General features: G+C 36.2%; 1 protein-coding gene and 1 long non-coding RNA gene across 5 annotated transcripts in view; one reads left to right on the forward strand and one right to left on the reverse strand.

The window, feature by feature from the left end:
• Nucleotides 1-27,661, reverse strand: part of Stg-1 (stargazin related protein STG-1) — a 48,742-nt gene that overhangs the window by 10,247 nt on the left and 10,834 nt on the right. For 3 of the 4 annotated variants that reach the window (XM_076765049.1, XM_076765048.1, XM_076765050.1), the window contains exons 2-6: nucleotides 18,814-20,405; nucleotides 2,957-3,049; nucleotides 2,064-2,207; nucleotides 1,142-1,230; nucleotides 555-710 (exon numbers count right to left, since the gene is read on the reverse strand). In XM_076765049.1, the coding sequence (XP_076621164.1) occupies nucleotides 555-710; nucleotides 1,142-1,230; nucleotides 2,064-2,207; nucleotides 2,957-3,049; nucleotides 18,814-19,153 (822 nt within the window). In that variant the 5' untranslated portion in view covers nucleotides 19,154-20,405. Of the gene's footprint in view, nucleotides 1-550; nucleotides 711-1,141; nucleotides 1,231-2,063; nucleotides 2,208-2,956; nucleotides 3,050-18,813; nucleotides 20,406-27,661 lie in introns of all 4 variants that reach the window. The other variant, XM_076765051.1, reaches the window with a different exon arrangement.
• On the forward strand, nucleotides 4,576-10,540 carry LOC143341813 (uncharacterized). Its single transcript, XR_013079685.1, has 3 exons — nucleotides 4,576-4,636; nucleotides 9,656-9,775; nucleotides 9,857-10,540. It is a non-coding gene; the product is annotated as an uncharacterized LOC143341813 (long non-coding RNA).

Consider the following 27,661-nt stretch of genomic DNA (forward strand, 5'->3'; position numbering starts at 1 on the left):
ACATAAACTTTACGTTCAAATTTGCAACTCGTACACAAGAACTTAACTACGTGGATATTTAACTAAGCCAGAAGTTTATTTACATAACAGCTTTATCTCACGGTGGAAACTTTAAAATTGCAGCTGAATTTTTTAAAGAACAAATTATCTTTTCTAAAACTTTGAAGTGTATCAAAGATTTACGTTCAGTAAGAAAAGAGTGCAGTAAGTTACTCAATATGAGAAGAGTAATTTTATAAAATTCTTTGAGAATTAATTAAAATAGAATCGATGATGCTAGAGGTTTACACGTGGAAATTGTAATTGAAATTCACGCATTGTGGAAGAAAGTATTATTGTATTTTATTGTTAAATAAAATTCCGGTTTGCAACGGTATCAGAACGAAAGGCAACCACTAAAATTATTCTCACCGTTTTGATATTCTGCCAATAGAGACTAACGATTTCCAATTCGTATAATGAAAACTTTTAAGCGGATGTTAATTCTGTCCAAGTTTTCCAGTATGGATGAGCCGGTGCTAGGAAGTCGTGGAAAAGAAGCTAATACTACCAACCCCGTAATTTTTTCGCCTGGAATCTCTTCGTACCAGTTCTCTCTGGTGCCAAGAAATATACAAGAAAATGGCGTAAGTGCCAGCGACCTCGGTCGTGATGAAGCCACTCACGTACAGCAGAAATGAGAATCCGTACCTGTAGGTGAAGGGTGGTCCCTGAAATCGCAAGATTGCTGCGAAGATATTCATTCGTACAAGCGCGCTACAGATAAGAAGTAATCTAAAAGGTAACGAAGAAAATATGAGATCGAGAATTTCGTATCATATTTTCGTCGCTACGTAGACTTGGCTGTGAAATTTAACACTTAAATTTCACAATTTATACGAAAGCTTAGGCATTTAAAATTAATAAAAATATTTGAAATTTTCTTTATTTTTGAATTTTCGAACGGACATCGTTGACGCCTCTACGTGCCATTTTACTATTAAATCTGCGATTAAAACACGTTTCAAGCTCGAAAGTTTGAATATTTTTTGTAAACGCGAATAGGGAAACGCGATACGTTTAGATTATACTGGAATTACACGACGAGCATTTGAGCCATTTATTCGGTCGTTTATTGTAAAAATAACTACATTTAACTGACCTCAAACGACGATCTTGGCCTAAGTTTACTACCAACTTCAGCTTTGAATACAGATATGTACATCACCATTCCCACCAGCATTAATAAACCTGAAAGGGAAAGCGATTTAATACCTGGAACCTTATCTCTCTGTAACAGCCTCGTGACAATTTCACGGAGACTGACCAGCTTAATAATAATCGATCGGGTAACCGTAACGCGATTGTTTAAATTTTAATCTACGCAGTCGAGTCTCGAAGGCTATTATTATGTTAAAACTTAATCAACTGACGCTTCAAAGATTTTTTTGTCGAAAACAATTGTTTTATAAAGCTAAATTGTGAAAATTCTAGAACAGGAAAAATATACGTTACTGTTTAAACAAGCTTTTTACAATATTGAATGTCGATTCTCTGGTATTGAATCTTTTTCATCAATGAACGGAAAATAATATTTGTTTAGCGTTGCTACACAGAAAATTTTCGTCGAAAATTCATTTAAAATATTTAAAATCTAAAGAGAAATAGAAGATAGGAAAAAGATGACTAAACTCCACTTTTGCTTATTTTATTATTGCAAGATTAAAGTGCAATTAGCGGTTTTAATTCCACGGGAACTCGAGCCAGCGGGTCGTACGAAATGAATTTAAACAGTGGCGGGGACGGTTTGTTTTCTTTAATCCGGTGTTAAAATTCTTTCTTTAAGCGAGGGACTACTATTGTTCTTCGCAGGCGTAACCACGGACTTGGAATAAAGTTTTATCGCGATTCTATCCGTTTTTATACCAGCCAGGTTTTACCGTCAACACGCAAATTTCATTTCTATCGTTACGTAAACCAACGAGACGCGCTCGTTCTTGTTCTGGTATTCGTAACCCTTCTTTGGGAAGTCGGTGTGCATAAAGTATTGCGTACAATATAAGCCGGTGTACTTTATTACTCACCGGAAACTATGAAGACCACTCCGGCGACAAAGACGCAGAGTCTGTGTCTCGGGTGAGTAACGTGAGCAGTGAAGTAACAAACTTCGGCTACCACTAGCAGCGATGTTGCAGCGAAGAAGAACATCGCCGACTTGGTAACTGCATCTGCGTAAAAAATATAGGTATGAAAGGCTCGAGGAATGGGAAAACTTCGGGGGTGAATATTTTTCTTTTTACCCGGGAAATACCCCTCGGTCGAAGTACGAGAACCTCGACGAGAGGAAGTTGAAACGATAGTGGAACGCGATAGTAATAAACAGCACGTTTTATAAATACGACAGGGGAACGTGCAACTACGGAACAAGTTATTCCAGGGTGTAAAATAATCGGTAATAATAATGGTAATTTCATCAACGATTTTAAGGTCTGCGTGCTACAAATGGTATTTTTTATTTTCACAAAAAAGTCCAAATTTTATTTTCGCGATTAGAGATATTTCTAAAAACGAGCCTTCGAATTATATAATTATATTTAATATTGTTTCACGCGGTATAAGCATTTGGATTTTGTAGCGTCGTTGAACAAAAACGCGTAAAATATAAACATGATCGTGAAAGAAAAACGACCTTTTTGTGCAATTTCGTATCGTTCGAACGATCCCTTTTCGCGGACAGATGAAAACGTAGAAAGGGGGAAAAAGTGGAAAAGAGGGGAAAAATCGGGATGGACAAATTGTCGGATCCAGTTTATCATGGGAGGTGCATTCTCCCAGCTGAAAGCATTTTCCCACCGAATATTTTACGGACATGTCACACTCCAGTTCAGTACCAGACACAGGACACCTAATCAACCCCCTTCAGAGGCACACGTTTCTCATTCCACCTGTCTCACGGTGCGTTTTTCATGGTACTCACATGGTATTGCCATCGTTGAGTCGCTGGGATCCGGACTGTACTCCTCGTTTGGAAAATAGTCAATGCCTGAGCACTCGTATTCCATGCGGGAGCCTGCGGAAGACAAAAGAACGTGATTCGTACGCTGGTACCATCGTCGCGATATGCACATTTCCGACGCACATTGAGCGGTAAATTGTCCTATGGCCAACTAAATTCGTCTCTATTTTCGGTTATGTGTACGGATTCAATTTAGCACGGACGCGCGAATTTTTTTCGCCCACGGTACGGCTTTATAGTTCTTTTACCATTCTGTCATCAAAAAGATACGGACGGTCGTTACCAATATAACAACCCTCTGTTTTTTTCCATACGTATTGCAGAAAACACGCAGTGTCAAATATTTTATAAATTTATTCATTAAATCAGAATAAAGGAAGCTGATTCCCTGTACCGTTATAAAAGACAATCTGTAAAAATTAACATTATTTATATTCCTAATGAATTCGAATAAAGAATTTTTTTTCTTGTACATCTAAGCAAGATAAGAAAATACTTTGTTTTTTTAGAAATGTGAGAATTTACTGTGTTAATAATTTTTGTGTCGAGTGAAGGAATATAAATATTGCTTGAAAGACTGATAATTTTTACAATTTTAAAGTACAGACAAGTAAAATACAATTTCTTTGAATAACTGGAAATGTCTATAGAGGGAACAGGGCAAAAATGGTTGAGAACTACAGGTCTATCTTCGTCAATGGATTGCTTCCCTTTTATAATTTTCCTTATCGACTGGAATAAAAAGAAAGTTGCTGGAACGATTGGATGGGTTGGAAGAGGACAATAAACGCCTTGTTATTTTTTTTTTAAAACTGTTGAGTCGACGAGGTCCTGTCGATGGGAGCACCACGGTGCAGCATCCAATCTTCGCTTTCCTACACGATCTGTTCTGTCCAAAAGTTCTTAGCAAACAGCAACATAGCGTTTAGGTCTCTACTCGCTCCATGCAACTCGTTTTTATTCGCATAGAAAACTATAAAAAGGAAACGATTCGTTGATGTAGACGAGGATAACAGAAAAATCTCCGCAGGCCACGAACAGCATTACTGTTGCAGAGTTTCAGAACTATTTCCAACACTGGAAAGAACGTTTAGACAAGTGTATTGACTCGCATAACGACTAGTTTAACGGGGACTAGAATGTGAAATTATGGCGGGAAAATATTAGACTCCTTTTTAGTTGCGAACAAATAAACTTTTGTTCGTGAATTTTAAATTTAAAAAATTTTTTAATTCATCAAAAGTTTTATACTGAGAAGAATTTAATTTGAGGAGCGTATTACTTTCTTTCGCCCTCGTTCCACACTCATTAATTATATTTTATAGAAGTTTAAAAAAGTGATATGTGTAATATATATTACTATTTTCGAAATATGCATAACGATCTTTTAAAAGATGTAATTATAATAGTTAATCATCACTTCTAAACTTGTTAGAACAAAAAAATAATTTAGTAATTTGAAATTTTTAACGATTAATTAATTTTAAATAAATTGTACGAAATTGTCGAACTTCTGTTCGGTAGCTTTTTAAATCAAGTGAAATTATTTTTCTCAATAAGCGTGTTGATTTTATTTTCAGATGTAAGCTGACTGGGTAGACTTCATTGAATAAATTATTACTGCCGACGCGATCAAACCAGGTAAATTTAATGGCAAAAATATTGCTACGAATATTTAATATGAATGGTTGCATTCAATTTCGATGTATCTAACCACTTATTTGATTCTGCGTCGGTGAAATATTACGCAGTCGTTGATTTACTTTCGAAAATGTGGGGACGAAGTAAACGTTCTGTGTTTTAGATAAATTAATATTCGAATGTTAAATTAACAGAGAAATATCTAATGATCGTGTTTACGATATATTGAATTTGTTTCTGGCAAAACGAGTATTATATTTTGTCTGTTTCAATACTCAGTGTACTACAATTTGTTGTAGAATATTAACAAAATATCGTCGCGTGTTTATTTAAAAATTTAGTGACGGAGCGGCAAGATCGAAAATGCAATTGTCTCTGCCTTTTACCTGACTGCGCGAAAACAGGAATTGCTTCAAAAGAAGAAAAAATTAAAAGGTGAAAGAGTGGACGAATGTAATTTGTATGTTCCGAACCAGTTCAAATTATCGAACCTTTTTTGCTGTCGTCGAAGCATACGTTTTTCACTTCACTCACAGGATTAAATTTAATTGGAACGTACCTGCCAAAGAAAGGTAACCTGTGATCTGTGAACTCTGAACAACTCTGACGCCGGTTATTACATCTTCGTCCCCTGCAGTGATTTTGTTTTATATTATTCGATCGAATAGAATCGATACCACTCTCAAACGATTTCTGTATTTGCAAAATGCATCGGTTCCCATTTTAGCACCGACAGCAAAATTAAATTCTCCAGATACATTAAAAGAGACGTTGATTTTAAAACTTTTATGCCTCTTTTTTTTTTGTAAATTACTATGGTTCGAAGATTTTACATGGAAGTATGTTTCAGTTACCACTGGAAAGTTGTTTTCAACCCTTAAGTGGACTCTCCATCTCAACTGAATTATTTTACTTAATGTCGATTTTTACCGAATTGGTGAATGGAAAATAACTTTTCTTCAAAGCATTTAAAAAGTAACGAACTAACGGGAGGTTACATAAATTTTCAAATAATTACATTGACATATATTAAACAATTATTAGCTTAAAACCAAATTGATAGTGCGCTTTAAATTAAGCTATTGAAATGTCATTAGAAATATGCTATTTTTTCATTTCCAAAGTGCAATACGAGTCACTGAGAATATATTATTATCAAGTGTCTAGAATTGTACAATCTGTCACATGAAAAGGAGCAATTTTTCGGAAATCAGACAGAAATAGAAATCTATTAATATGCTTTCTCAAACATCGCGAAGAAATTAAAGGCGACCGCAAGCTAAATAATCCTGGTGCCCCAGCAAGCTATCAAACATTTCGCGCTACGTACCGCGAAATTAAACGGAAACAGGTGGTAAAACGCGAGCGTGTTTCCAGTGTATTTACCTTTGGTAGCCGTCATTAAATCCAAACCATTTGCGCGCTCCGTAATAGCGAAAGGTGACGTCGCGATCGTCGATTATAGTCGGCGCGATGGCCGGGATGGAAATTTTATTTACACACAGAATTTCGTATAAATCTTCGCGTGGCGACGGGTTTCCGGGATCAAAACGTTTCTCAAAAAAACCGTTCCTAAGAGATCGTATAAGCGACGGCTTTTCACAATTGCGTGGGCGAGCCGCGGGGTCCATAGCCCGGTAAACGGGGAACGGGGAATTGGGTTGGCAGGCGTGGAATAGTCATTTCCGGTTCGCGCCGGAAGTCGGCCGTATTGCCTCCCTTCGACAGTTGAGAATCGATATTCCAGGTTCGTTGTCGGCGTGCCCACCGGCGGAGTCATAACAGAAATAATAACTTGTCGGTGTGCATCGCGGTGCAACGATGCACCGCGGTTGCTGTTGAACCGTGACCAGGGAACCGGATATGTGCGGATCCTTTGGCAACTTCCCATTCTTGTGACTTCGCCCCCCCCCCCCCCCCAAGACGCGAGTCTGTCACGACGGATACTGAAGCACTTCTTACTTTTATGAACGGAAGCTTATGAGTCTTGCTATCCGAGGATCATCGAAACTTTGGAGGAGTTATTCGCTCTCAGAAATTGGGGATACTTCTCGAAACGAATACGAAATCAGGGCAAATTCATTTAATATCACTCGAAATAATGTGAAGTTTTATGAAATTAGTCAAAGCCATTCATCATTTATTTACTTTATTATATTCAGTTACAGTATTACAATAATTAAATCATTTTATTCGACTGGAAAATATTTGAAATGAAAAACGAGCCTCGATCGAATCTATTGACTTCTTTATTTTGGACTTGACAATTATTTGCTCTCAGAAATTGGGGATCCTTCGCGAAACGAATACGAAATCAGGGCAAATTCATTTAATATCACTCGAAATAATGTGAAGTTTTATGAAATTAGTCAGAGTCATTCATCGTTTATTTACTTTATTATATTTAGTTACAGTATTACAATAATTAAATCATTTTATTCGACTGGAAAATATTTGAAATGAAAAACGAGCCTCGATCGAATATATTAACTTCTTTATTTTGGATTTGACAATTATTCGCTCTCAGAAATTGGGGATCCTTTTCGAAACGAATACGAAATCAGGGCGAATTCATTTAAAATCACTCGAAATAACGGGAAGTTTTATGAAATTAGAGTCATTCATCGTTTATTTACTTTATTATATTCAATTACATTATTACAATGAGTAAATCATTTTATTTGACTGAAAAATATTTGAAAAGAAAAATGAGCTTCGATCGAATCTATTGACTTCTTTATTTTGGACTTGATAACTGTGTACAATTTTAGATCGACATTTTTTTAAAGAAATAATTTATTTATTTATATAGTGACATAATTATAGTAATAACAACCGGTAGAGATTAGGATTTTGCATATATATTTCTAAATGATTTGAAGACCGTCTCTTGAACAATAATTATTTAATAAATCTGGAACCCTCTGTATATGGAAATAGCGACCCTTGTTGCGTTAATTCTACAAAATTGTATATTCCAGTGATATTTTCATCGTTTCACTGTGCGTTGCGTTGTTATCTGTACTTTGAGTGGTCAAAATTAATGCCAAAGGTAAAAAGAACACGCGGTGCTAGCGTTTATTGTCAGGGATATGAGAGATATAAAGTACAAGCTACACTCGACTCAATTTATGATCATAAAATCTAGACCGACCTGAATTAATTCATAAAGAGAAACAAACTAGAGCTGTTCAAAATTTTTTTTAAAGTTGAACATAAAGTTTCCAACGTATGTAATAATGTGGTAGCTCTGAAAAGAGCTAATTTTATTCTGGAATTTTGGAATTTTTATTTTGGGTACTATAGAACGTAGATTTTTAATCCTAAAATAGAGAAATAAACATAGTGTGCATAAAAGCTTTATTGAAATGTAAAGAAATTATAAAAAAAGAATGTTATTTTTTAGTATGATGTTTAGTGAGGGCAGAATTAGTATCGGTGACAATATAGGGTTATTTTCGAAATGTGCAACGTCAGTAAATTTAGTGCTTCCACTGTGCATGGAGATTGTATAGAGATGTTGTACAGGATTCTTTTGTCATAAAATAACTTGCCCGTCATGTGCCATCATCCCTTTTCTACTGCATCGTTTGTCATCGTGACTGGTCCCTACCCTAAGAAAAGTTACCTGATATTTTCCAGCCATACTTCGGTCCTTAAAAAACGTATAAAACACAGAACTTCGCTGAGACATTCTTAAAAGTAGTATTAATGACATCCACCGAATCGTAAACCTAGCATCGTATTCTAAACCCTGTGGATAATACATTATCTGATTGATACAGCTTCGATTTTTTGACGATTTTCTTTTAGACATTTTACAAAATTTAAAAATGTAAACCTTGCAAGTTTTACTACAAAAGGTGTCATAGTTTATTCGTAAAAAATTCCTCAAGAAAGCCTAACACATTATACTAGAAGGCTATCTTGAAACTGTTATATTGGAACTAAATGGTTAACGATGAATAATCAGAATTCAGAACAGTAAGAAAAAGATTTATCTGATGGGCTGTTTAGGCTGCTCGCTTTTATCCACTCTGACAATCGTTTGCGGTTGTCACGAACAAAACATTTTTTGTTACACGTAATAATTCGATCCAGAGAAGGATAGTTTTTGTACGGAAGAAATAATGCTGAGCAGACCTTGTCCCGACGTAAGCTATTGGTGGGCGTCAAGTCACGAGGGACCCACTTGTCACCCACATCTTTCTTGTTTTTCCAGTAGCTTTCAGAGGACAAGAAACTCTTTCGATGGCAACATTTAAATATACAGCAGGCTTTCATACAGTCGCAGGCTCGATTTCCGCGGTTTCTCGAACGTTGCCATCGATGGAGTTAAAACGACCTCGACCTCGTTCCCTTTCGAAACTTTTCCTTCCCATTATAAAACTTGAAACGTCGATGTTAAATAGTTCGTTCTGCAACTTAACGAATAATTGTTTTCTGTGGAACTAACCACGCTATCGATTTGGAGACAAAGTTTTTATAAAAATCGGTGTCTGACAACTCGCGATAGACCATCCTTGATAATTCACCGGGACTTAATTTTGGCGTCTGCGGTAGAGACTTTGGCAAGTGTGTCTTGAAAATTACGGCTAAGCAAGAGACATTATGTTCCTGTGAACAGTATCTACCTTAGTTCGCGATTTAGTGGCGCAACTTTGCGGAAATATTTCTTCCAGGGGAAGAGAGCAGTCTCTGTAATGAAGAATTAAAGTTGCTCGCGTCGGGGTTCTATTCTGCAAACTTGTGAATTTCGCTAGGGTTTAATATTTTTCAGTTTTCCCGCGCGTAATTGTCCCCTCAAATATCCAAAAACTATGGATGCACAAGCAGAACACAAATAAAAATTTGTCATATTCGTGACTTATTTCGCGCAGAAAATATAACAAAACAAAATCCATGTAAATTCAACTTCTTACGTTAACAGCTTAAAGAATGATTCCACAATTTACGTTTCCAGTTTAATTAAAATTTTTTTATAATTTCTAACCGATTGCATCTACATAAACCACGAAGATGAGGTTTATTGTAAGAACTTTTCGAGCATTTTCGAAGTCGCTGACATTCCTGGACATGTGGAACGGAGTATCAAATCTCGGATAACCGACAACGAGTACAGTTCCAGAAGTTTTCGAAGTAAGAAAACTTTTTCAATCTACGAGTGTAATTGCCGAGCGTACCGTAAGCATTTTAATTAAAAGAATGTTCATTTCTCAGATGGCTTAAGTTTGCCAAAAGAAGGAAAGCGAGGCGAGCGCGTTCCCTTTATCTAGCAGGGCGTTTCGATTTCCTGATGCCCTTTTAAAGAAGGAACGGAAATTCACAGTGAGTTGGACGAGGGGCTCGGCTGGAGGTGAAGTTTACAACGAAATAGGATCATCCAATTTACAACTAAGATAGGAGAGGCCGGTTCATTGCGCCCGTTTCCCAGGCGTGGTATTATTTAACATCAACATGGCTAATTGGTACGAACGGGTCGAGCTACCTGGATACGTTACAAAGACGCTACTCTATTAAATGCACTAAAACATTTGTCACGTACCGCGAGTTTTAACGTCGCGAGCCTCGAATTCGATAACATATTCGATTTAACTTTCAATTTCGAGTCGTGTTCGCTGATTATCAGAGAACAATACTGGACGAATCGCGTAATGTGATCACCTTACATTGTTCTACTGTTAATGGATCGATCGAAATTTTGTTCGAATCGCTTGCAACGATCGTCGTTTAAATAATTACGCGAACGACGAAAAATGTGTCGAGAATATGGAATTGAATTCGAAGATACGATAGTAGTATACAGGGTGTATGGCTACCCCTGGGAAAAATTTTAATGGGGGATTTTAGAGGCCAAAATAAAACGAAAATCAAGAATACCAATTTACTGAATTTTTTTCTCGAAACTGAGTAGGATTTCGGGGGTATGTGTATTCACTAAAAATGATTGTAATTGACCCCTGAAACCGAAAATAATTTTTTCAGAACGATTTGAAATTTTTGAATTTAATTGTTAACAACTTTTCAACGAAGCCTCCACCAACAAATTGGTATTTTTGATTTTCGTCTTATTTTGGCCTCTAGAATCCTCTATTAAAATTTTTCCCAGGAGTGGCCGAACACCCTGTATAAAGCCACATCCTAGTAGAATTAGGGTGAAAAGCACCAATTATCTCTTCATTCTTTAGTAAAGTGAACTATTATAGAATGCATTTCTTATTTAGAGTATTCGAACGTTCCGCAAGCGTTGCATCTTTTCTGGTAACATTTTTTTGCGTAGTATCATGCAATATTTATTTTTTTGAAAAGAATGTTTGCCAGTCATATGATTAAAATACGAGGCAGTGGACATTTTGGTACGACAATTATGATTTTGATTGGTTCATAATTTACACATAACCTGTAAAATGACCGAACACGTTTATTCTGTTTTAACGAACCAGTTAGCTGATACTATCGACGATTCTGTTAATAAATTACAGTCATTAATATTTATACGCAATAGCTATTATGCTTGTGTACTTTTAGATTGACATTGTTAGCTACGCCATTAAAGTTTTTACGAATTTATGAACTTTTTATGCACGGAATTAACCGTTTTAAAAAGTTATTTCATTTTAAAGTTTCGCTTCTACCCTTAAATGTTTCAAACCCACTTCATTGTTCTTCGACGTTTATGTATCGGAGCATTATCTTGTTGGTACGTCCAAGAATAAATTATAAAAATCTTAAAAATGTCAGCGATAGTTATGATCCGTGTACGCATCGACGTTGCAAGTTTAATTAATTTGTGGAAAAAAAGGGATGAAATTATTTTTCTATAAAACATTAATATCTATCCAACCTGGATCTTTCAAGTTTGATTGCTTTTGGAAAGTAAGAAGTGATAAACGCTCTCTGAACCTTCTTAAGTACAGGGAAGCAAAAAGACTTGTTAGACTTTCGCAACAAGTTGCAAAATTGTGCACCGAAGCTTGAAGAAGGTTCTATGATGAACAGAAATTGTAAGACGAAGTGGATCATAAATCCTTGGTAAAAGTTCTCACAGAAGAGCGTCGTATACCCTTTTAGGGCAGTCAAAAATTACTTCTTACGGTATCGTTCGACGATTACTTATCGTACCCTTGTAATACATTTAGAAGATCATCAAGAACCATTACGTTCGTTAGGATTTATGGTAAAGAAACTGACTGACCCCTCGGACATCGATGTTTACAAACTGCTTAACGTTAAAAGATGGGGCTGTTCGTGAAATAGCCACCAAACGAAAGGAAGAAAAACAGCCAAAGCGATCCTCTCCGTTGAATCGTCACCTTGTACACGCAATTTACTCAATCTATCTCTTCGTTCTTGCTTGATCCCGCAAAATTCGAGTCCCTTCGACCGCGATAAAAAGTTATCCGGTGGTTGAATGAGGACGAAGCTCCCCCATCGACAGTTCTGCTTCTCCTTTTTTCTTTATCTGCTGGCATAGCCAGCGGCATCGTTCCTGGTAGGCATGGAACGACTGGAGACCGACTGATGGCGGCAGCAGGAGAGTGGTTTCCGGTGCCCTCGGTAACGAGTCATTTCCGACCCACTGTGCTCGTCTCCTTCAGACCGGGTCCCATCCCATGGCGTCATTCCCATCCACAGAGCCTGGACCGGAATCACAGAACGCTTCGCGAATATTACCAGTTAAATGCTTTCTGCCCTCGTCTCCGAGGAGGGCAAATCTTGGTTGCTGATGGTCGGATAAAGGGGAGGATGAGAAGTGTTTGCAACAGGAATCGGCCGCGTTTCGTGTTTGTTTTATGAGAAGTAATATTTTATAAAAAAGTGCTCGTGGCGTAGAACGTATTCCACTGAAACGATCGAAGATATTTAATTTGGGAGATATCGAGTTTAACTTGGAATTGTAGCTTTCGTTCACGATATTTTATTGATAAATATTAAGAACGATGAGACGCGTGTAACGGTGTTGGTGTATTTCTTCTCTCGAAGTGGGCTAATCGATATTTGTTGATATTATTTTCTGTAGTTAGATATTTCAAAGGACGATTTAGCAAAAATTGCAAAAGGGTTCCAGGTTTACTAGGTAAACAACGATCCAAAACATGAAGCTTGGAATCCGTGGAAATGTTTGTTATATTTAATTGCACGCTGCGATATTGAACTATACGGTGTTCAGCCATCCCTGGGAGATTCTAGAAGCTAAAATAAGACGAAAATCAAGAATAACAATTTGTTGATTGAGGCTTCGTTAAAAAGTTATTAAAAAAATTACTATCAAAGATTATTAATAAAATTTGCCCACATACACGAATTTTTTTCTCGAAAATGGTTAGGATTTCGGGGCTATGTACATTTACCAAAAATGATTGTAATTGACGTCTTCAGCCGAAAATAATTTTTCCAGAACGATTTGAAATTTTTTTGAAATTTCAGTGAAACAGGTCAATGATATGGTCAGACATTATATTTTCGGTAAGGAATTTTTTTCTCGAAAATGGTTAGGATTTCGAGGGTATGTCTATTGACCACAAATGATTGTAACACACCCCTGCAATCAAAAATAATTTTTTTAAAATGATTTGAAAAAAGTTTTTTTTGCCGAAAAATTTAGGCACCTTCCCCTGTCGATTTTTCTTAAAAATTCATTTTTGATTTTTAGTAATTTTGTTTGAGGCCCTATAGAAAAGTTGTCTAATACTTTTTTGTAGGTACCCATGGGCTCTACTTCAGAAAAAAGTTTCATTGAAATATATTCACTATTGTAGGAATTATGGTCGTTTGCAAATTGAACCATTTTTATGTGGTTTTTCTCATTTTGCTGGGTCAAGGACCAACTTTTTGAGTATTTTTACAATTTGTACATATTCTACACTAAAATACGCGTCGTTTGCTTTTTGAAACATTAAAATCGTCGAATCCGTTCAGATTCGCATGAAGTTTCAGGGAAGCATTTCTGGCCTCAGATTAGATTTTCGGTAAAGAATTTTTTTCTCGAAAATGGTTAGGATTTCGGGGGTATATCTATTGACCAAAAATGATTGTAACTCACCCCTGCAATCAAAAATAATTTTTTTAAAATGATTTGAAATTTTTTAATTTCGTCAAAAAATTTCACAGCTTCTCGAATTTTTTTCTAGAAAACGCGTAGGAATTCGGGGGTATATCTATTGACCAAAAATGATTGTAATTGACCCTCGCAACTGAAAATAATTTTTCCAGACGATTTGAAATTTTTTAATTTCGCCGAATCCGGTTGGTATGGAACCTTAAACGTTAATAACTTTTTAACGAATTCTCAATCAATAAGTTTCTTGATCTTTGTCTTATTTTGGCCTCTAGAATCTTCCACTCAAATTTTTTCCCAGAGGTGGCTGAAACCTCTGTTGTTTCGTCTCATTTTATTGTTTTAATTAAACTATAGGCATCGATTCGTTAACAATTTTCTCCGATAGTTGCATGAAATCGTCGTTCGTTAAAACCACGTCGAGGAAGAAAATAACGATGTAATTTAAATGCATTAAAACTCAATGGAAAGCAATTTCTTTGTTTTGCTCTATTTCTTGTTTAATCCCTAATGGTTGTTTACTCAGTTTCTTGTTTCCTTTGCGGCGTTCCATTACTGAAATTTTTCAGAAATTGAAAATATTTCTAACAGCTTGTAAAATTTTAACGAGCCGTTATATTCTTTAATGCCTCTTTATTCCAACTTTAATCTTTTGGACATTTTCCTTTGACGACCGCGAGGAGCAAAATTTATTTAAAATTCCTAGATTCGCTGTAGTAAGGTAGAACATGGCCTACGCGAACTTTGAAATTATTAATGTTAACACGGTGTGAAAAAGATGATAAGAAGTCAAGGCAAAGAATATTCCACGAAATACTCAAGTTAATCAAAAGAGTTCGAAACATAAAAGTTTCCCAGCTCTTCATCCAATTCTTTCGAGGAAATGGAAATTTTTTAAATGTGCCAAAATAAGTAGTTTAAGGTGCAATTTCGCGACTACAATGAAACTCAAAGGGTCAGAAGAGGCAAATGCCAGTAGAAACAGACGGTCGTGTTCAGCCATAAGAATTCTACGCACTAAACTCTAGCTATAACGTTACTCCGGGGATCTCGTAAGTCCTGTCGGTTAAGTTCGAGAAAAGTTCACAGACTGCTATGCAAAGTAGTCGGAACTGCGAAATGGAAGGCGATATCTGGAGTTGTCGAAATGAAAAATCTACTTTTTAAGAATATTGATTAATTTGGAAACTATTGGTCTCACTTAAAAATTCTAAATTTAAAAAGTAATACTGAGACGAAATTATTCCTGGAATTCATTTCAAATATTACGTTTTCGTTCTTTCATCTTCAAACAAAGGTATAAATGGCGCCAGTATAAAATTATAAAGAGACCAAATTACAAATTGGTTGTAATTTTCAATTAATCTCGATAATGAGAAATTTATTGTATTCCATGGAAAAATTGAAATTTTAAGACTCGATAGACTTTGTCATAAGCGATCCATTGAGTCTTAAAATTTTATACTATTGCAATAATGTTTGGAATGGTCCACAGGACATTGAGGCAGTCTGTGAACAAGTAGAAAAGTTTGGAATACGTGTTACCCAAGAGAGAAAGCAGAAGTTGATTCCCACGACGAGGGAGTGTAGACATTTGAAAATTAAATGCATATTCTGTTCAATGTTTTAAATCTATATAAATGGACGGTAGTTATATCGTAATACTATTTCGTTCGAAAATGTTATACAAAAATATATCCTTAATAAGTTATATAAAAGGGAATTTATTGGCGCGATAAATTTTATATTTCTGATAAGACAAGAATAATTGTCCAACAGCAGATACAGGCTGATATTATTTCAACGACTATTATCGAATATTACCGTTCGAATATATTTTATTTCAATTTTAAACACCTGAATAGAATTTCTTTCGATATATAAAGGTTATATTAAGATTTCAGTATATCATTTTTACACAAGATCCTGTCTTATTCAGTAACGTTCATCACTGAACTATGAAATTCCTTTTATCGTGCTTTTACAATTTTACGTTTTAAGGAAAGCTTTATCCGGAGATCAATGCAACGAGAAAATAAACGAAAAACACTCGTTTTGTTCTTATCGAGCTACAGACATTGCTGACGTATCGCGAATCCCGGAAATAATATTGTTTTCGACGAGTGTTGTCGATATCGACGAGACACGTTTGTCTCTATGCAAATTTGAATTTCTCAATCTGGCCGAATGTGTTTGACGACCACACGGATGACGTTTATTCAATTATCGGGAATATTAATCACTTTGTATCATGAAACGCTACCTTTGATGCTCGAAAGCAACTAAAGAGAGACCAAGGAAGTATGAAGATTAATAACTGAATAAGAGGAAGCAATTGCATAAGAGGCGTACGTGGTTTTGAATAAATTTTAAATTTCCATTTCTAAAATTATTAAGCAATTATAGTATCGTTATCCTGTTAATTGAAAGAAATTATTTGAGTGTGGATGACCTGTTAATTAGAACAGTTAACATCTTTGACGGTTTCACTCAGAGGATAAAACGTTCTTTCAAAGAAGTTTCAAGTTCTTTAGAAGTATGTATCGCAGGAAACTCTTCAGACGTTTGGTTCTTGTTTCTTCCGAGCAAACTAATTTTTATAGTTTGAGAAAAACTGATTCTCGATGCGAACTGTGGCTCCGAAGTTACCGTAAGTCACTGTCGTGCCAATAATCGCTAATGATTACAAAATCGTTCTTTCAACTTACGAGTAGAAAATACGTAATATAACACTGTATTTGAATTATATAAGTATATTATATCGTTTACTAGAAGTTTAATCATATTCAATCATTTTCTCCATTTATAGGAAACCCTTGGAACGGAATGTCCATTGTTGTACAGATCTGTAGTTTCTTATTGCACCGTTTTCAATAAAACATGCAATCTCCAGGTTGGTACGAATCCCCCAAGTCTCCGATAGAACGGTTTTGAATAACACGGAACCAATTGACCGTGTTACTCGAGGGTCAGGTGATGTCGAGTGAAACTCAATTCGATTTGGGGTCTGCGGATCTGATAAATGTCTGTCGATGCATTTGGTGACCGGACACTTGGTCCTTCGAGACGACATTCGATCGTTTTAGATAAAACCCAACGCAATGATCTAATCTTTCACTCACTACGTTTAACATACCTGGAAACAATGAACTTCCTAATTTATTTCAATTATAATGTCATACTCAACTTTTCGATATTTTAGTAAACGTTTATGCTTAAAATCCAGTGGTTAGTATGATAAATTAGTATTATTTTATTATTCGATTTGTGTCAGTTATTCCGAAGTCAACGAATAGAGATCACAGCTTTAAAAGTTTAGCAGAAGCCATAGGATATTGAAAGCTTTTCACAGTATGAACGGACATATTATATTTATGCGGGCAGAAGTTTTCCATACGAATGTTGTATGTTTATGTAGGCAGAATATCGAATTTAGGGACGCAGACAAAATATGATACGTTTTAATATCAGATGAATTTACAGAAAGATCTAGTTTCGATTGTATTAATTTAAATTAACCTGGTTTGAGAAAATACGTTGATATAAAAGTCGTAGAAGGTCCCATGCCGCATAATTTTATAGAATTGCATTTCAGCCAAAAGGATAGGAACCCTTGGATCTCTCTGGTTCTCAAAGTGGCGGTTCGTTTTGGTCAATCAGCATCAACGCACACGCGTGCGATCATGGCTTTTACTCTTTGACGCGGTCCGTGGCTCGATAAAAAGACTCGAACGACGTCGAATTAGATTTTCTTGGATACGATTTCGTTCCTGGGAGCGGTTAGATGCACTTCCGTCGAAGATCCCAAACAATCATACCGGTTCGTGGCGTATCCTTTCAGCGGGAGTTTTTCAAGTTTCTTTATTGTGTCCGTTATCGCGTCTACTTCCACATCTCGAACATAGACGATATATAAACGGATAGGTTGTTACAAGATCGCGAGCTCTGCGAGAGTGCTTGATAATACTCTTTCATAGCATTGAGGATGGACTTAAAAAGGGTTTGAGAGGAAGACCGTGGAATTGAAGAAAGGAAGTATGTTTGTTATCTTCTTGCATGATGGAAAATCGACAACGAAAGCTACTTGTCTATAATTCGTTTCGTTCCATCAGAATTTGTGTTTACCTCATATTGCGGATCTTACGATGTTATAAATAGCTTTAATTTAATCACTATAATTTATTTCGTTTATCTTCCCGCAGATACAACGGGGAGTAGAGTAGTTCCAGCAGTTTCGCTTTAAGATAATCGTTATAACTTATATTACTGTTGTTTTTTTCTCTGAACTTTGTAAGCTGCTTACGCTGTAAGCTGATTTTCGTAATTAAAAGGAATATTGTACCCTGTTTTAAGAAACAACGACGACAGGGTGAAACGATTCATCTGCTAAGTATTGTAGATTCTGCTAATTCAAACGTATTCTTCCCCTTTTATGTCGCGAAAGTCACGTTAGATATTTCGTAGTTAAGTAAAATTAGAACGATTTAAGAAGTTTTATAAGTCTCTTTCCCCATCTTTAATAAGTTCTCATACATATTAGATTTCAGTAAAATCTCGTTTCTTTTCTACTTTTCAATTTTCTGATGTTACTTAAAAAGATCACTATTTATTCTCGTCGAAAATATTATTTTCCAAAGTATATATTTTCTGCGATTAAATTAATCCTGTATGAACATTTCGAAAACGATAACAAATACTCGATGGAAAACGTTGAAACGATAAACGGCTTTACTAGGATTACAATGTTATCGAGTTTACAACTACACACTTTATTTTTGTTAATTTCGACATTATTTTACGTAACAGAAACGAGTCCATCACCTGGATAATACGTCAAATTTATATTTCTATAACTTCATTGTTTGAAACTCCAGGAATTTTTAACGAGTATTTCCAATATAAAATGCTCACAGAGCCATTATTTCTTCAATTTTTATGCATCTTGAGCTACTAAAGAATGACCATCGAACAATAAATTAGATATCATTAGATACATTGAACTACGAAAGCAGGCTACAAACTCTAACCAGATAATAGTAAACAAAACAGATGCATTTCTTCGATGGACTCGACAACGAAAGGGATGAAAGCTATGCAAGTTGATCGAGAAGTTACTTACTTATGGCAACGCAGACTCTCCAGAGGCCACTGTAGGTGACTTTGCTGTCAGGTTCGACGGAAGTGTTCGAAGAGGTTTTCGGGAGTTTCTCTTCCGTGAGGAGCCACTCCCCCGTGCTGATGGCAACGGTAACGACCACCAACGATAGCATAGCAGAAAGACCGGAAGTGATACCAAGACCGCCGCCGCCTGCGTTATTAGCGTCGGTGCCAACAACAACACTGCCTCCAGATGCACCGGTAACAACACCTCCAGTACCAGCACTTGAAGAACTGGCACCGCCAAGCCCGTCGCAGCACCAGCAACAACAAGACATCACCACGTGCCTCCCTCTTGTCATGGGGGCATCCCAGCAATAGTAAGAAGTTTATCTTCTCCCTTTATGGCGATCGTCCTGTCCCGAATATTCTTGGAAGCGACCGTGCCGCCTCGATATCACTATTTACAAGATGGAAACCGAAGTTCGACGACGCATTTATTTTCAGAGCCTTTTATTATATCTGGCCTCGCTCGTTCCCGTTCCCCATTAATATAATTCCACCGTTCCAGCAACAGTTTGTGTAACTTGGAACTCTTACTTCGAGTATCCCCAGCGCGCGGCGTCGCGTAGAACTTGGTTCCAATGGCGCATTATAATCCCCTCTTCCAATAAGTTATCACTAAATGGATATGAATGTTGAAATCACAGCGCTACGCTTTAGAAACGAACAACAACGGGGCCCCATATAATATCCACGCCGGCTGGGCGAACTTTCGTGGAACGCCTTTCAGTCAGGAATATTTTACGACGAAGTTTCGAGGTTTCGCCATCAACGACCGTGACTCGAAGGATTAATAAATTGGAACCGTACGTCCGACTACGACGGAAAGACAAATTGTTGTTTTCTGCTTCCTTTCGAGGTTTACTTCTTATATCGTTATTTCGAAAGTTATGGATAAAAGTTTGAAACGAAGTCGATATTGGAAAACGGTTGGAACTAGATTCACCCGTTAACGCTTTTCGTCGATAATGCAACGGAAGTAACGGCGGCAACTTATTTTCAACGAACTCTTCCCGCGATATTCTACGAGGAATTTCGTCTTCTTCCCTTCTTTCTTACTCCTTTTATTCGGGAAGATACGCAAGAACCTGATCCGTTCTTGCTTCGGAGAATTGGTATAAGCGCGGCTGCTGATAAAGAATAGGCTTTCGAACTAAGCAGCTTCTGTATGGTTGTCGAAGGATATCGGAACCACGGTTCTTAAACGAATCGCTCGAGAATAAAGCAAGTCACTACCTTTCAATAGCTTCTCGTCGCACGAACATTCTTAGCAACTGTAATTTATCGCTGTGTTGATAAAACTGCTGACAATGCTTTCCTATTATCCCTTAAAGGCTCCAAAATGAACATATCAGTGTCGAAATTAAGTTTGGAGGATTCATTGTAATTTTTCAAATACTGCCTCGAGCGATAAGGTCAAAGAGCATTTTCCATTCTTCGAGAACACATTAGTTGCCCATCTTCGATAAGTTGTTTCTAGTTTGCTTCGTTAAAGGCCGTACTTCAAAGTTTCGCAGTTCGAAGTTGGTCCAGACGATCCTTTCTGAAACTCTGTAACAGAAAGCGTCGGTTTGGTTAAAATTTATGAACTGCAAAACGTTTCTGGATATTCATAAATTTATTGTAAAAAATACAATTATGCATACGTTCCAGATTCTCTTCCAATTTATATTACTCTTGTGCCAATTGAATAATCTGTACTTCGCAGAGGATTCTATTCTGTAACCAGTTCAGAAAGTAGATTTATTTCGTGAGTTTAGAATCAACATAATAGATATTGAATGGATTAAAATATTAAATTTTGCATATTTAATTTGTAATCATGGGCTAATTAAATTAATTAAGTTAAGTCAATCGAAGAATTCGCCAATTTCTCTGCGTGTTCGTTTAGAGATATTAATTGAAACTCTGAAATTAAATTAATTAATACTAGTTCAGAATTTAGCCAGCGTTTCGTTGATCAATTAACAAATATCGAGAAATCAAATGTAACGTAACAGTTATTACGAAAAATGTAATTTGGTGAGCATATTCTTTCTCATTTCGAAGATATCAATTATATTTACGAAGAAATTTTTTTTTTATTAATTTTAAGAAAAATTATTTACGTATTTATTTAGTATTTATTATGGTCGTATAATTTTGATACCATGGATCGAAATCGTTCTTACTATGAAGAATGTAATTGTTTAGCTCAGTTTTCAAGCTATGAAACAAAAATTACCACACTAATTTATTCGACGCATATTTGGAACAGTGAAGTGTTTGGATGTTCGACGAGAAGCCACGGAAGTTCTAATAAGAACACGCCTCAGTGTCGTCGCCGCGGCAAATAATAAAACAAAAGAAATTTGATCATTAAAGAAGAAATCCCGACGAAAATTTACAACGAAACATGCAAAAGTTCGCAAGAGGTTCCTGAAGGTAGTCAAGTGTCAAAGCCTCGTTGGATTATCATGCTCTCTTGAACTAGTCGACTCGGCAGTGCTGGAGGATCCTCGACGAGACATATTCTAACTTTCAGGCAAGAAAAAGAGGAGTCAGGCCCAGAAAGAGATATACAAAGAAAAGGAGCGCGTCTCCTCACGCATCTTGTTAATCCTTTAATCGTAATTGAATTGACCTTTCGGGTCTTGCCGGGTCCACGGACAGAAATTGAACTTTTAATCCGGCGCAGATATAAATTCCATGGGGTTCCTATTAGCGTAATCCGTGAACTCGCCACGGTGAGCCCTCCCAGAGGCCTTTCGGGTCGCGACTTTTTATCAGGCGTTACTCACCCTCTGCTGCCCACTCTTAACCCCGGGACTCTTATCCCGCGAGGATTATCGAAGCCCAGACTGGCACGGTTGGATCTTTCGATTCAACTGCGGCAAAAGTCGATCGAGACAAAAGAAAAGACCGCGCGGTTGACGTACTCCGGAAACCAACATCCAAGATCCCCTGGTGTTTCGATACGAATCTCAGGAGCTCTGTTCGAGAACGATTCGACCGTAATTTTTGTTAGAATTCGAGGAATGTATTCTCAGTTAACGTAAGATTCTCAATATTTTACGATAAATCGAAAATAAGGGATGTATTGTATTCATTACACTATTCTTCTTTATTAATTCTATCTATTATTTTTTGCTATTAAGTGTAACACGTATCTTGCAAAATCACGTTTATTATCTTTCATATATTTCTTACATTCGCATTATTTTATGTCTGACAATTTCTTTTTACCAATTTTTTTTTTTTAATTGATACAACAATATGAAATGCTATAAACTGATATAAACTAAAATTATCAACAACCGTTTTGCTGGTATAGTATTCGATTTCGCGGAGGCAGACTTTTTCCAGCATTACAGAGAGGGAACCATTTAACTGGCTCTCTGTTAATCTTCGTTTCAATTGCATCGATATAAAAGAATTAAACGTATCAATGGGAAATGGTCTAGTTAAATCTGTACGTGTTTCTTCAATAATGCAGGCGAGTTTCCTAAATTTATCGGCGACGGATATAAACGCTTTATAACATGAATATTTAATTAACCCAAGGATACTTAAATGGAATTTCGTTCCGATATTCTCTTTCCTCAATTATAAGTAATTTTCTCCCCTTTGCATCCACATTGTTATTCATTAGTATTTTTCTTATTGCGTTTCAGTTATCCCTGACATATTTATACTTTATTTCGCGTACAATTCATGGCATTTAATCGATTAGTGCACAAGAAGTTTATTAATTTTATTTTTTAGGACGTTGTACTTTACTTCATCGTATCAGTTCTTATTGTTAACAGAACTGGTTACAATTTGTTTGAAACTGATACGATCTAGCAGAACGAACAAGCAAAATCTGTAATGCAAATCTAACACGAACTGAATGAAATATGTTTCTAAATCGCATTGCCAACCTGATATCCGTAACCGCATCCACCAGTGTTGCGTGATCTAGCGTAAGGAATATAATTTCCACACGAAGCACTTCAACATCGAGCTACCCAATACAAATATTAAATACGAAACGTCTCGTGAAGCACAGCGTTCTCGATAGTTTAATTTATAAAAATAAAATGTCTATGCGTGGGAGATTTAACTCTTTCCTTTAAGAATGTTTTACGTCGTCGCTTAAAAAAAATTTAGAGCTTCGCACCAGTTTTTTCGAATAATTCTGCGCGACTGTTTTGCTTCTCGGCCGTCCGCGAACGAGTTTCATTCGCACAGATATGAATAGATATGAAACGCTTGCAATTACGTTTCGAAATTATTTGAACGCGAGAAAACTTTTGAAGTAGCGTTGGTAGGCGTGGCTTTGTGAATATGTTCAGTAACGTTGGGCGCCTGTTCAGGTGGTGCAAGTGCTCGTTGCGGTTTTATCGGAATATCGTGGCACTTGCAACGGAACTTCCGGATTGACTGCACGGGTTCGTGTCGCAGCATGTGACTTTAGTTTCTACTTCTCGAGTGGATGTCTGATAGCCAAGTGACTCTTTCGAGTTAGAGGAGTCGAAGTAAAGACACAGTTGCGAAACTTGATTGTGGAGTTCTCGTAAGAAGCTATCGAGAGGCTCCTACGTCGCGCGAGTCTTCTTGCGGAATATTATTCGTATCGTACGATCGTTGATCACTATCGATAAACTCTGATAACTCTAAAACGTAATTGAATCCTTGGATTAAGTTACCTGTATCTACGGTGACCATTCGTGCTTTATTTTAGAATCCTTTCTCTTAAAAATATTTAGTTCTTCAAAGCTCAGTTTTATCCTTTTTCTAAAATAATTCTCCTATTCAAAAATGTTCGATTGGAGGGAAAAATTGAAGGATTGGAGCTTTCAGCACTTTTCAGCATGAAATAGACGCTGAAACACGCGTTCCATTAATAAAACTGTTATCATATTCGGGGCGGTGGTGCTAGAAATAGGGCTCAACAGGTGACTAAATCGTTAACATGATTTCATTGTTGTGCTACGCTCGTGAAAAATACTATCGGTTGTATGAAGTGAAACAGATAGTTGCATCTAGAATTCGTTTTACTAATGTAATTGTAACCAGTGGCAATTAGTACATTTCGGTAAAATTAATAATTTTATTCAAAATCTATATTAGAATTAATTAAAGTCAATATTCACTCTTTAATATTATTATAATATTTTATAAGCAATTTATAAAAATATCTTGATCTTGTCGTTCGAAAGGTAATACAAATAAAATGGAATACATTAAAAATGAGTTTCTATGCTCCAAAACGATCCATTGTTAGAATTCGTCAGAAGTGCGTGAAAAGTTTTTTTCGAGCCGAGCTCTTTTCGAGATTCTATACGAGTTTCGTGCAACTCACTTTGGAAGGAACATTTGGCCACACAGTAAGAAGCTTCTGTAGTGTAATGCATCATGGGAATGATTCAACTTCTTAATCTGGTCCGTTTGAGATGCAAACGCGCCTTCTTCGCTCTCGTCGCGTAGTTTAAAACGGCATTTCCCAAACTTCTTTTTAGCGAGGGACCCTCGGAAGTTTGAAATTGGCAAGGTTCACAAAGAGAAATCAACTGTTCCCCGATGCGTCCATTCGCGAACAGTCCGCCAGCGTTTATTCCCGAATTTTTAAAACGAACGTACCAAGTGTTGCGTTTTATCATTTTATCCTCGGGGCTCCACGAACGTGAAACATTAATGGATGCACTTTATCGCGTTATTCTTTCCAATATTTTCAATAATTTCATTCCCACGAAATCGATTTATGTCTATTTTCATGTTCTCTCAAGTTCTAATTCCTCTATCTCGATTCTAGCGATATAAAAATAAAGATTCCCATAGTAACGTGCTCTGTAAGATAATAAAATATTTTCAGAATTTCACAGTAACCTCTTTTCGTTAAACAAAACTCGTTGCAAGTACTTCTATTAAGGGAAAACGTTATCCAAAATACGTTGAAAATATTTATTTAATTGTTGCTTGTTCGTTGCGCTGTAGGGAGTATCAAATAGACAGTTTCTTTTAGACGATGCAGAGGTTTAAATTGGGAACGAGGGAACATATTCTCCCAGCTGCACGATGGTCTATTTTTTCACGAGAAACTGGTTCGAATCGATCGCGGTGTTTTGCAGAAAAGCTTCGTTAAGTGCGGATAATGAAGCAACGATGAAGCGGAACTGCGGCAAGTGCAAGCAGAGCTGCTCACTCTCGAAGCGTGCGGTTAAGGAACAAGTAATCGTGCAAACGGTATCACTGCAAATCACGTCATTCGAGTTTAATTGCAATTGGTTTTTCCATTACTCATTACGGTTACCGAAACAAGGCCATCGTCCACTAGAGGGACGTTTCGACGAGAAAATGTATCGTTTCCCTCGAATTCACACAGATTATTTTAATTTACTGAAAGCATTCATTTATTTTTACGGTTTTTATGAGACACAGAAATTAAATTTATTTTCATCGAGGAGCTGGTGGTTTTGTTCTATTGTTAACAAATAAGTGTTTACGGAACAATTATATTTTATTTAATTTTTAGACGACCATTAGGGTTTCAGTCTGGAATAAAAAAGCTTGTAATATTCAGCCAAGGAAATTGTATGATTAAAATGTGTTTATTTTTAATAGTACATATATTACGACTCAGTAATTTTATTTCTAAATTACAGATCAGAAGATAGATTTACGTAATCGAAGATTCATAAAATTGCAACAAAATTGCGTGGTATTTATATCGGTTAAAAGCGTTGGGAAAGATCAATTGAAGCTTACAATAATAATTAGGATGCAATGAGATGTCAAGAGCAGCAGTCGATGACTGCTTGAACAGAACCGCGAGCAGAAAGCTTCGTTAAGCAGAAATAATGAAAGGGAAATGCAGGAATAATAAAGTAGCGTGCAAATCGTTCCACTGATTCGCAAAATCTGTTGGGAATGAATTGGCAAACAAAGGCGGTTTAATGAAGTCATGACGGATAACGATTGACTGCCTCATTAGCGACATGAAAACGGCGGTTTGGTACTTAACAGCGAAGAAAGAATCCAGGCGCTAAATCGATAATTAAATTATGTCACACTCCTAATATTCCTGTTCTAGCATGCTACAAATAACTGGTAACGAAACTCATAAATGAAATATACGCAAATAAAGGCCACCAGGAAAGATTCAATGGTTTTAATTAAACGCAATCGTATTCCGTCTAAGACTTTGACTTTTTACCTCATCGAAACGTTTACTTTGTTTATTTTAGCAAAACTCGGACGCTTTTCGAGAAAGTAAATAAGCTACGCGAGAGAACTAATGGGTTCGACGTTAAAGCAGGAAACTGCTGATGAATATTCGAAAGGGCACGAAAATTAAATTGGGAATTGTACAAGTAAAATGTACGATCAACGTTAATTATAGACGGAAATCGAAAACAATGCATACGCTAAAGAATTATATATTTTGTAGCTGTTTGAATAATGTAACAGTAAGTTAATTAAAAATTAAACACAATGGTTTCAAAATTATCAGGCAATTTTATAAGCTTCTGCGTATTTCGTCGTATTTCAACGCAATGTAGTGAGTATATAAACATAGTGTGAATATTTTTTAATGACAGCGAATGCCAACAATATTTATGGTAGTATCTGAAGATATAACAAATTTGAGAAAATGTTTTTAATTAAAGCTGCAGACTTTGGAATGAAGGAAATCTCATCCGGTAAAATTCTGGCAGGAAGATAATCGTGCACAAAACTATGTTCGTATTAAATGATGTGAAAATGAAACGAAGAGCAAGGAACAATTTTAACGAAGCTGAAAGCTTTCGTTTAGGTAGCAGCATATTTAGAGAAACATTCCTTTGCTTCGTAGAGGAAAATTGAAATTTTAATTAGCTTTAGGAAATGCACGCATTCTAGTGATTAAAGTATGAAATTATGATCTAATTTCATTACAAGATGCATATTTATGAAGTAATTGGTACATGATTGCTGCATGGCTAGACTGCAGAGGCAGATATTGCTAAAATAAATTTATGCATGACGAAAGTTTGAAGAATCTAAAAACGATGTATTAATATTAGGTTCTGTGGTTCTTTCGAAATTATTTTTAAAAGCAAAGGCGCAAGCTGCGAATAAAATAGTTTATCCCTTGCACTCTAACATGTTTTCAGTCAAATTAAATTCTCTTTCCCTATTTGCACAATAATTTTCTCGTGCCCCTTACTTCATATTCCATTAGCCACGTATTTATCTTTCATAGTAGTTTCATATTTCGCGCATAATTTCATCTTAGTACTCTTAAAACGCATACTACGTCAAACCAGTGTATACTTTAATTCGGTATGCCATTTGAATGGTTTGGAAAAACCATTGTATTCCAAAAAATATTTCCAAGGTAATTTGGAAATCAGTGAATTCGATGAATAAATTATTTAGAAAATATTACGTAATTTTTAGGAAAATTCACAGTGTAGAAACGCTGACCTGTTATACGTCATCGCGGTACTACATGTTCCAAAATGGGCACAGTCTAAAGTTTACCTATTGATTTTGCGTAAATTATGTGCCCATTTAAACCTGTTAGAAGCACGCAATTATAACGTAATTTTCCTGTATTATACTTTAAAACTTTATAGCGTACGGAAAAGTTTTAACGACGGGTGGATTTTACATCCATTAGAACGCGCCGCGTTTCCGAAGCCTGTAAAAGTTATCTATCTATTTTATTTCATAATATGCCATATGATATTTCGTATTTCACGTTTCAGGGACCTCGCGTTATATCCCTCTCGACTAGCTTTTAATTAATCGGATTATAAGTAGCATCAGCGAAATTGATTTTTGCTAAAGGAAGCTGAAAG

Source organism: Colletes latitarsis, chromosome 5 (assembly GCF_051014445.1).
Source record: "Colletes latitarsis isolate SP2378_abdomen chromosome 5, iyColLati1, whole genome shotgun sequence".
In the NCBI taxonomy this organism is placed as follows: Eukaryota; Metazoa; Arthropoda; class Insecta; order Hymenoptera; family Colletidae; genus Colletes; species Colletes latitarsis.